This window comes from Callithrix jacchus, chromosome 12, assembly GCF_049354715.1.
Source record: "Callithrix jacchus isolate 240 chromosome 12, calJac240_pri, whole genome shotgun sequence".
NCBI lineage: Eukaryota > Metazoa > Chordata > Mammalia > Primates > Cebidae > Callithrix > Callithrix jacchus.
The window spans coordinates 22,518,205-22,529,761 of NC_133513.1; the positions used below are offsets into that span (position 1 = coordinate 22,518,205).

The 11,557-nt window shown below is 40.4% G+C and overlaps 1 protein-coding gene across 1 annotated transcript; it reads left to right on the forward strand.

The window, feature by feature from the left end:
* Positions 1-1,950: 1,950 nt before the first annotated feature.
* LOC144578596 (phospholipid-transporting ATPase ABCA3-like) lies at positions 1,951-5,231 on the forward strand. The gene is made up of 3 exons (XM_078344851.1): positions 1,951-2,124; positions 2,531-2,721; positions 5,047-5,231. Exons 1-3 carry the CDS (start codon positions 2,084-2,086, stop codon positions 5,091-5,093), a joined length of 279 nt encoding a protein of 92 aa, XP_078200977.1. The 5' UTR covers positions 1,951-2,083; the 3' UTR covers positions 5,094-5,231.
* Positions 5,232-11,557: the final 6,326 nt, after the last annotated feature.

The window sequence follows — 11,557 nt, forward strand, 5'->3', positions numbered from 1 at the left end:
ATTGTTTTATCTTCAGATTTACAGAGTTCTTCTCTTGTCTCCAATCTGAGATGCATTCTATCCAGTGAGTTTTACATATCAGATATTAAAATTTTAGTTTTGGAATTTCCATTTTGTTCTTTATTTTGGTTTATATTTCTATAGTGATTTCCTATCTTTTTTCATTATAAGCACTTTTTTCATTTTCCTTATTATTTAGATCATAGTTATAATAATGTATTTAAAACTCTTTTCTGCTTATTACAGTATTTTGGTCATTTTGAGGTCAGTCTCCATGGATTGTCTTTACTCTGAAGCATGGGTAATGTTTGCCTATTTCTTCATTTGCCAACTAATTTTGGATTCTGTCCTGGACATTGTGTATAATATGTTGTAGAGAGTTTTGATTCTGTTATATTCCTTCAAAGAGTTTTAAATGTTTTCAATTGGCATTTAAGATGACTAAATTTACTCTATAAACTCTATTTTAGAAATAGGCTAATATCTCAGTTTAGTCCTTTTAGCATTAACTTGACCAAATTATATATAACTATAAAGCATTTAAATATAAATATTTGAAAATATAGCTATATATACTTAAATATAACATATGGCTTATTATTATCTGTGGGAATATTAGACTGATAGAAGCTACTTGGCCATTACTCACAGTGGAATCAATACATGTTATTTTAATTTATAGGAATAGCCCTTTTCTAACAATATTTGAAGAGGCAACTTCATCTGACAAAAAAAAAAAAATCTGTCTTGGGTACATAGTCATGTAGAACAGACCTGTATTGAAAATTCCAGTAAGGGATGTTAACATTTCATTTTGTTTCAGTGAATTCCAGGTGTAAGATTTTATAGACTGGAAAAGAAGACTTCTTGGTGGTAGCTCTATGGGTATCAGATCTTAGTAGCATGAGCTAGAAAAGTTCAGGTCTTCTGTTTCATCCATGTGAACTGTATGCAGAGTGGAAGAGTTAACAGGGGTCTAATGTCTATGAATACCCTCTTGATTCTGGTCAAGTCAAGAATTAGCTATTGTCCTCATGCTGATGCTATGCTGAACCACATGAGAAGTCTAGAATTTCTGATCATATATGCCAGGCTGTGGGGAGTCCCTGACCCAGACATTTACAAATATGTGGAAGGCTTTCTGCATTCAGTGTACCTCAAAACCCATGCTGACAAGGTTGCCTACACATACAGGTAAGTCATTACGCTGATGCAATGATTAAGCTCCCTATCTGTGTTTCTAGTGCTTAGAATGAATGCCTACAAATTCAACCTCAGCCCCTCCATCACACAGAGACAATGACTGTGAAATAACCTGGCTTCAGGGTTCAGAGATTAGGAATAAAGCAAATCTCACTTGGATGAGGTTAACCTTTTGTGGAGATGAGCTGTAACATTTGCATTTCAAAAAACACCTCATTCCCATCTCTTTATGGCTTTGTCTCCTCAAAGCAGAAATATTTCACAAATAATGATGCTAAAACAAATTACTCCAAAAAAATGTAATGTCAATGAAAATGACCTAATGAATACACCTGGACTCGAAACTGCTGCTTTTTTTTTTTTTTAATTGAGATGGAGTTTCACTCTGTCACCCAGGCTGGTATGCAATGGCACAATCTTAGCTCACTGCAATCTCTGCCTCCCTGATTCAAGCAGTTCTCCTAACTCAGCCTCCCAAGTAGCTGGGATTACAAGCACATACCACCACATCCAGCTAATTTTTGTATTTTTAGTACAGATGGGGTTTTGCCATGTTGGCCAGGCTGGTCTCAAATTCCCAATCTCAAGTGATTTGCCTGTCTTAGCTTCCCAAAGTGCTGAGATTACAGGCATGAGCCACCGCACCTGGCCCGAATCAACTGCTTTGTTAGTCATACCAAATCAGCATTATGATATGTATGCTCTTATCTTAATGTCTCTTAATATCTACTTTCTGTCTCTTTTTTTGACCATAACAGGAAGCAAACATAGACTGAATACTGCTATTGCCCTAATAGGAAAGTCTTCGGTCATCTTCCTGGATGAGCCATCTACTGTCATGGACCCAGCCTGACACTTCCTCTAGGATGCAGTTACATGGATGTGTAAAACTGGTAAAGCTACCATCATAACTTCCCACAGGTATGACTGATTGAGAAGCTTTACAAATGATAAGGGGTTGCAATGGGTGTAAGATAGAATTAGTTGGAGCCAGGAATATGGGTCACTGAACTTACCTAAGTATATGAGCTATAGAGAAGGGACTGTTGGTAAAACCTGGAACTGCTTAAGGGGCCAGCCAAGAATCTTCGGTTTTGTTCTGGAATCAAGAATTGAGGGGAGATAGGATGCTAGGGAGCTGTTTCTATTGTGGAGTTAGGCATCAACTACGGTGAATTTTTAAATTTCTCCTTCCCAAATATGACCTTGGTGGCGATCATCTATCATAGCTTCCAATTCCAAGCCTTCTAATCCTGGCTCTTTTGGAAATACAGAACTTGTCCTTTGAAAGGGAGTCTCTTCAGCTCTACCTCCTTTGTCCCCATAGCATGGAAGAATATGAGGCCCTCTGTGCGAGGATGGCCACCGTGGCTAAGGGAACGTTCATGTGCCTGGGCAGCACTCAGCACCTCAAGAACAAGTTTGGTAATATGTACACTCAGACAGCAAAGATTGAGATTGAAACAAATGAACACAAAGCAGAGATGTTCAAAGAATTCATTGAAACAACTTTCCTAGGTAATATAGATAGGGCTGATTTGTGACATTTGCGTTGTCTCATTTGTTGTTCTGCTGCATGTCCTCAATTTTTTTCAATAAGTTATTCATGTTTATTGAGGATTTATATTAAGTTCCTTTGAATAATTGAATAATTTTGTCTATGATCTTATCCCTGATCATGCTAAGAAACTTTCACAAAATAGCAGAGGCTCTCATCAATCTCTTGTAGAAATCAACCAGTAACACAAAACTGTTCCTATGTTTTCATCTAGAGTTAAATTATTACGGGTAAGTCTTTATCCTTGATCATTCATTCAGGTTCCATTCTTTTTGAGCATGTATCCTCTGCCTTTTCTTGATTCCTGAACCAGGCAATGCTTATGAAATGCAAACAAAAACAATAAACGCTCTATTCTTATTTTAAGGAAATAATCTAGATGTGTACCATATAAAAACCAGCCATTATAAGGGCCAGGCATGGTGGCTCATGCCTGTAATCCCAGCACTTTGGGAGCCCAAGGCAGGTCAGGAGTTCGAAACCAGTCTGGCCAACACAGTGAAACCCCATCTCTACTAAAAGTACAAAAATTAGCCAGGCATAGTAGCGTGCACCTGTAGTCCTACTCAGGAGACTGAGGCAGGAGAATCACTTGAACCTGGGAAGTGGAGGTTGTGGTGAGTTGAGATCGTGCCGCTGCCCTCCAGCCTGGGAAACAAAGTGAGGCTCCATCTCAAAAAAAAAAAAAAAGGCCATTCTGGTTTTATGAGCTAATTTCAATAAGTGCCTGTCTGTGCACATGGTCCAGTCACAGAGTCACAGCAAGCATTTATTTCTTTATGTTCTCACTACTTCATTCTAATCATTCAACAGAGAGTAACAAATCTTTTAATAATTGTGGTTTCACTGGTCACCACCTTGAATGATTATTCTGTCAACAGTGTGGTGGCCAGATTGTCGCAGTTCAAAGTGAAGAGCATGGAGGCTCTAGCAATGGTGAAGAAGCAATAAATGGCATTGGCCTGAGCCTCCACTAAGGAAGTGACGATAAGGGTGGAAAGCAGGGGATGTATCCATATACCTGCTATCTTTAAACGGGGGACGTTGGATTTAAAAGATCTAGTTTGCTCAAGGATAGTATAGGGAAAGATTGGTAGATTGGCATCCTTACATTTAGACACTCTATCAGACCATACTTTCACAACCAAGCTGTGTGTTCAAGCTGTTGTGTTCAGCTCCTCCAGGACATGTCTGATCTATTTTTTGTGTCCTCTCTCCCCTTCAGGTTGAGTAAAATGTTGGTAGTAGAAGAATTTCATATAAGTATATGATCAAATATATATCATATATGATATGTAGCATATATAGATCATACATATATATTTATAATATATGTATAACATATAATCTATTATATAACATAAATTATATATTATACATATCTATTACATAAATTATGTATTTTATATTTATATATTTTAATATATATTACATATAATTAATATATAAACAAGCTTTCTAAGATTGTGATATTTAGGGTGAGTACCCTGCTGTTTAACAACTTTATTGAGGTGTAATTTCTCTATCATGAAGGTCACCTGTTGTAAGTATAAATCCAGTGATTTCAAGTAAATTTGTCAAGTTGAACAGCCATCATAATGTAGTTTTAAAACATTTCCATCGGCCCAATAAGATCCCTCAAGTCTTTTTTTTTTTTTTTTTTTGGAGAGTGCTTTTGTCACCCAGGCTCCAGTAGTAGCACAATCTCAGCTCACTGCAATCTCTGTCTCCCAGGTTTAAGCAATTCTCCCACATCAGCCCCTCAAGTAGCTGGCGTTACAAGCACCTGCCATCATGCCTGAGTAATTTTTGTATTTTTAGTAGAGATGGGGTTTCACCATGTTGGCCAGGCTGGTCTCAAACCTGGATTTCAGGTGAGCCACCCGCTTCAGCCTCCCAAAGTGCTGGGATTACAGGCATGAGTGACTGCACCCAGCCCCCTCAAATCCATTTAATTAGTCCCTGTTCCCACTGCCAGCCCAAGGCAACCACTAATTTTTCAGTCTCTGTCACTTTGCCTTTTCCAGGCATTTCATATAAATTGAATCATATACTACATAAGGATCCTTTCACTTAGCATTATGTTTATGAGGTTTATCCTAGTTTCCAATTGCTGCTATAACAAATTAACATGAGTTTAGTGGCTTAAAACAAAACTGTCATCTTACAGTACGGTAGGTCAGAAGTCTAAAATGGGATTTCTGGAACTAAAATCAAGGTGTTAGCAGAGCTGTGTTTCTTCTGGAAGTTCTAGGGGAGAATGAATCTATTGTTTATTTTTCCAGCCTCTAAGGCTACCCTCATTCCTTGGTTTGTGGCCACACCACTCTGACGTCTGCTGCCCTGTCCTTCTGGTAAGAGCCCTTGTGATTACGTTGTGAAGTCTCTTTTGCTGTCTAACATATTACTGGTTCTGTTATAGAACCAAACTGGGGTCCAGTCTCCTGGCACATTAAAACCAGATATCTACTCTAAGGTTTGCAGCAACAGAAAGTAAGGCTCTTATTGCAGACCACCTCCTTTTGATTGGAGCTTTGGAGCTGCCTTTTGGCAGCTACATGCTCAAATCCTGACCTCCCTGATGGCTTGCAAGCAAGGGTTTAAGGCAGGGGTAAATTACAGGAAAGAAGAAGCTACAGGCAAAATCATAGATCAATACATGAGAGTTTACACATTGGTTTCTACCTAAAAAGTGTGGGATAGCTTGAAGCAGCCACTTACAGGTTATAGGCAGATAGATTCAAAGACTTTCTTTTTCTTTTTCTTTTCTTTTTTTTTTTTTTTTGAGATGGAGTTTTGCTCTTGTTGCCCAGGCTGGATGTGCAATGGTGTGATCTTGGCTCACTGCAAACTCCACCTCCCAGTTCAAGCGATTCTCCTGCTTCAGCCTTCCGAGTAGCGAGATTACAGGCACACACCACCATGCCCAGCTGATTTTTGTATTTTTCGTAGAGATGGGATTTCACCATGTTGGTCAGACTGATCTCAAACTGCTGACCTCAGGTGATTCCCCTGCCTTGGTCTCCCAAAGTGCTGAAATTAAAGGTGTGAGCCACCATGCCCGGCCAAGTTCCTATTACCTTCTTGTTTAACAAGTTATTTATTTACTTCTGGGGCTAGCTAGGTGCCTAGTTCCTTAAAGGATCTCAGAATTTTATTTCCATGATTGAGGTCTGCAGGCCCCTAGAAAGGGGATCCCTGCTCCATTTCAGTTTTGAAAACTAGGACAAGGATATCTTTGGGTCCGTTACTTCTCCTATGCAAGGTTCATGAATGTTACAGCATTTGTCAGTATTTTGTTACTTTTTATTTCCCAATAGTATTCCCTTGTATACTGCATTTTGTTTATTTGTGCACCAATTGATGGATATTCGGTTGGTTTGCACTTCTTGGCTGTTATAAATATGCTGCTGTGAACATTCACATGCAAGCCTTTAAGTGCACATTTTTATTTCTCTTGAGTTTTTATCTAAAAGTGGAGTTGTTGGGCCATATGGTCCTAGTTTACCTTATCCTGGTTAATTACGGCAGTTCCTCCCTTTGCTCTCAATGTTGTCTCCATTGGGATAATAAATTATATAGTCACCCTAGTTCAGTAGCTTATAGATCAGAAAGCTTATCAATCCATGTAGTCCTACCTCCTGTACCCAAAATATTTATACAGGGAGGATGAGTAACACTAATTATAAACCCAATTCAGAAGCATGGGGAGTGACTCCAGTTCTTTTTTTTTTTTTCTTTTCAGGATGAAGTCTTGCTTGATCTCCTAGGCTGGAGTACAGTGGTGCAATCTCAGCTCACTACAACCTCTGCCTTCTGGGTTCAAGCAATTCTCTTGCCTCAGCCTCCCAAGGAGCTGGGATTATAGACATGCACCACCATGCCTGGCTAAGTTTTGCATTTTAGTAAAGACGGGGTTTCACCATGTTGGCCAGCCTGGTCTTGAACTCCTGGCCTCAAGTGTTCCATCCATCTCAGACTTCCAAAGTGTTGGGATTACAGGCATGAGCCACCACACCTAGTCGTAACTTTAGTTCTTAACTTAGGGGACTTTCCAAATGCCGAAATATTTAAAAACTAAATGAAAATAAACAAAGATCTCAAATTGTGAAGGAAAGGAAGAGAAAGCAACCAGAAATCCCTTTGGTGCTTGAATATTTCCTTGCCTAGATATCTGTGAAATTCTCACATCAGTAAAACGGAAGACAGCAAGGGGGAATGAAGAGTAGGTAGGCACAAGTAAGCAGAATCCAAAAGCTAGAACAAATTCAGTAAAGGTAAGTAAAAGAGTTGTAAATTCTGAATCTAAATGTCATGGCAGGTTTTCTGTCCCGTTTCTGTACTTCCTTTGCATGTGAACAGCTAAGAATTTAAAAGCTGTGTCCTGACTACTCTAGCATCAGAGGCTAAGCAAGCTGTTCCCAAACTTTACTATGTGCTAGAGGTCACCTTGGAGCATTTGTTTAAAATGTAGATTCCTAAATTCCAGACTCTGAAGACCAATTCAGTGTTGTGTAGAACCTGCATTTTAACAAGTAATCCACATAATTTTGATGTAAGCGAGGCATGTTTGGCTTTGGGGGTTGGGGGAATGGGCTAAGCCTTCCAGGGGGTTCTTATAAATTAGGGTTTGCAACCTAAGAAGTGGGTTAAGGAAGTTTTTTCCTGACATTAGTGCAAAATACTACCAGGTAACAGTGTATCTTCAGTCATGTTGCTATTGAAACACAATTTATGCTAAAGCCATGGTGAACAGATGATACAGATGATAAACACATTTTTCTTTTTCTTTTTTTTGAGACTGTTGCTCTGTCACCCAGGCTGGAGTGTAGTGGCATGTGATCTCAGCTGACTGCAAACTCTGCCTCCCAGGCTGGAGTGTAGTGGCATGTGATCTCAGCTGACTGCAACCTCTGCCTCCCAGGTTCAAGCAATTCTCCTTCTGAGTAGCTGGGATTACAGGCACCCACCACCATGCTCAGCTAAATTTTTAGTAGAGATGGGGTTTCACCATGTTGGCCAGGCTTATCTCAGACTCCTGACCTCAGGTGATCCGCTCACCTAGGCCTCCCAAAGTATGTTTTTTTCCTTTATAACCTAAACTTAACAGTGTTAAGACCTTGTCAAAATAGCTTATGCTACTTGAGTCTAAAAACAAAAGTAGAACAGCCTAGCTTGCTTGCAGAATTTTAGATTTCATTAATACCATGAGGTATAACTGGACATCATAAGAACTAGAGTACGGGTATCTTCTAGACTAGCTCCAAATGTTCATTTTGAATGAAGCGTTAATCCTGAAGTTCCTTCCTTCCTTGACTTTGCAATCTTGTGGCACAAGTGATCTCACTTGGATTCTCACCTTCGTATCTGACATTAACCAATAAAAGGTGTATCAAATTATTAATAACTTAGATCCAACATACAACTAAGAGAAAGGTGAAAGCAGAGTTTTTGGAATAAAAGGTATGTGTGTTTCTCTCTAATAGGAAATACACAGATCCCAGAGAAAATGGGCAATACACATTAACCAGAGCAGCTTTGACTTCAGAACTTGATCACTTAAGTGAGGTGTCAAAAATAACCATGCCCATCAATTGCAATTGAAGCCATCTTAAATATATATGAGTCATAGTTCTATTAAGGAGATTAAAATCAAAGACAAGAAAAATGCTGATTATGGTTGAAACTGGGAAATAGAGTAAATGGGAGTTCATTATATAAGCTTCTCAAATTTTGTCTAAAAAGGCCAGTGTTTTCTTTCAAGGAAATATGAATGCAAATTAATTATCAGTGTAAGGCAATAAAGTTCAGAGAGGGGTAGACAGAAGAATATTTCCTTCTTTATTTTTTCTTGAGATTAAGTCTCACTCTGTCACCCAGACTGGAGTGCAGTGGTGCAAACTCAGCTCACTGCAACCTCCACCTTCCAGGTTCAAGCCATTCTCCTGCCTCAACCTCCTGAGTAACTGGGATTACAGGCACCTGCCACCAGGCCTGGCTAATTCTTGTATTTTTAGTAGAGATGGAGTTTTGCCATGTTGGCCAGGCTGGTCTTGAACTCCTGACCTCAGGTGATCCACCTGCCTTGGCCTCCCAAAGTGCTGGGATTACAGGTATGAGCCACCATGCCCGGCCCAAGGAATATTTCATCAGAGATAGTATTTGACTGGGTAGGATTCTCAAAGGAATGGAGAAGGAAATGCCAACATCAAAATTATGCATTAAGGGAGCCAAGATTAATGCCTCTGGCCCTAAGATTGCAAGGTAATGTTGTTCCCAAGTATAAACCCACATCACTTTCCTCTGATGTGTTTTACTGCAACTCTTGCCTCCTTTCCTTTCACATTCTCCCCCTCCATACACAAAGACACTCACCACTAGGCTCAGGGTAGGTTGTTGGGCTCCATAGAGTCAAACTGGATTCCATATTAACAAAACTTAACAATTCAAGCTTTCCAGCAATGAACTCATCTGCTCTTCCATCTCTACTTTTTACCTGTCTGCTTATTTCCTCTCCCAAGGCGTTCAATGTCTTCTACGCAGAAACCAGTTCAAGGACTGGGCTTTCTTCTGCAATAAAATGCTAGAGTTGTGGCAAACATCTCCACCATGATAGCAGCCATGGAGTTGGATAAGAAGGGACATGATGTGGAAGTGGTAGATGTGTCCATAAGAGGGCACTATTAATTTGTAGTTTAATGCTTAATAGGAAATTTTGCAATGGACAAACATGGGATTTTATGATTTATGTAGCTGATATCTAACATATGAACTGTTTTAAATACTGCCACATTTTGAACATAATTTATTTTTGCCCCTTTCTGATATTGGGTCATAACCTAAGAATGAGAGGACCTTCAAAGCAGGTGTGTGTGTGTGTGTGTGTGTGTGTATGCATACATGGATGCATGTGCACTTGAGTGTGGAGACTTGTGTGTTCCTCCTACCCAACTCGTTGAATGATGAAGTTACAATGACTGGACTCAGGTGCAGCTAAACTGGGAAATGTAATTTTGAAGTACTGGAGACAGCTTTGTATACCATGTTAATAAATTTGAACTTTATCTTGAAAAACGTGGCTGTGCTTGAAGAATTTTAAGCAGGCAGGTGGCTTGGTCAGAGCACTGCTTCCCAAATTTCACTCAATGGTACTTGTATAACACATTCATGATTTTTGCCGTATCACTGTATCAAGTTACTTAACGTTTTTACACCAACTTTTATTTTATAAATGTACTCAGAGAAAATTCACTACTAGCATTGCTTGCCATAATCAAAATGAATTTATTAAAATGGAACAGTGCAAAATAAGGTCTACACATGGACATAGTGTGGAATGAGACATGGGAGACTCCGAAAGGTGAAGGGCAGGAGAGAGGTGAACGATGAGAAAGTACTTATGGGTACATGTATATTATTCGGGGGATGGGTACACTAAAATCCCAGACTTCACCACTACTGCAATATATCCATATAACAAAACTGTACTTGTGCCCCTTAAATTTGTAGATTTTTTTAAAAGGAAAAAAAAAGTGTTCATTTATGTACCAATTTAAAATCATCTCATGTACCACTAGTGTTAAGTCTACCACACGTGGGGAAACTATGGTATGAATTGGGCTGGGGGTGTCCCCAGCAGGCACAGAAATTGGGTTACTGCCAGGTTCTTAATGCCCGGATCTTAAATCGTTAGAAAGCCCGAGTCTGGTGTGTAGGCCTGGAGTTGGAGCAATTCCGACACAAGGCAAAAAGCACGTAAATTTGCCTATGCCTTGTAACGTCTACACCACCAGCACTTCTGAAACTATTGTGCATCCGAAATCATCTCAGGATCTTGTAAAAACACCGATTCTGATCCAATAGGGACCTGGAGTTCATGCATTTCTAACCAACTCCCAAATGTTGTTAATGCTGATATTATCAGTTTCCCAACCACACAACGTAGCAAGGGATGAAACTGTAGGTCCCTAAAGGGCAGGAACCACGCCTCCCGCATTAGCACAGTGTCGGCCCAAGGCACTTTCTTTGTTAACACACACTGAGCACCGCAGAGAACGCTGTCACGTGACTGCCTTTCTCCAACTGCCAGTTTCGGCTCACAGACACACCTACTATCCAAAACATTTCTATTTTCCTCACACAAAAACTACAGTTAAGTTTTTATGTTCTATGTAACCCCAGCTTAGGACGTAAATTCCACGAGAGTCGAGACCTTGTGACGATTCCCCCAGGTTGCGGACTCTTCCGGAGTGTGTCCCGGGCCTGCTCTTGGCAACACAATTGCCAATACGTTGAACTATACCCCTGTCTCACGGATCTAAAGATCCAGGAAGGACTTCACCTAGAAAGAAGCAACTAAGCTGGAATTCGATGCTCAGGACCTTTGCAGAGAGGCGGAGAGGCAAGAACCTCCTGAAGTCCCCAGAGTCCAGGGACGTGGAAGCCCAGGTCCCAAGACCCAAGGTGCAGGTGTCAGCCCGGAAGGCACCCGCGGAATCCTGGGAGAGGCGCGTCCCATTGGACAATCCCGAGCGGAAGAGCCCAAAGCTGAGGGGGCAGTTATGACTGGCTGCGGCAAATGTACTTAGAAAAAGGGTGCATACTGAATCTGCAAGCCAGGAAAAGAACCCAAAAAGCAGTGACGTACGTTATCTTCTGCGTATTTATTGGGAAATTGTGCGTCTCCCTATTCTAAGTCTTGGAGGAATTGGACTGGTCCAATCCGCCGCAGGGAGCAGTGGAGCGCGGCAGTATAGAGAGTACCCCCAATAAAGGGAGCGTGGGAAAAGCGTTCGC

What these genes read in the sequence shown, in the direction of transcription:
- LOC144578596 (XM_078344851.1), top strand. Translation starts at nt 2,084, where the DNA reads ATGTGTAAAACTGGTAAAGCTACCATCATAACTTCCCACAG. An exon ending in ACCATCATAACTTCCCACAG is followed by an intron (nt 2,125 to 2,530) that starts GTATGACTGATT and finishes TTGTCCCCATAG; the next exon opens with CATGGAAGAATATGAGGCCC. An exon ending in CATTGAAACAACTTTCCTAG is followed by an intron (nt 2,722 to 5,046) that starts GTAATATAGATA and finishes TTATTTTTCCAG; the next exon opens with CCTCTAAGGCTACCCTCATT.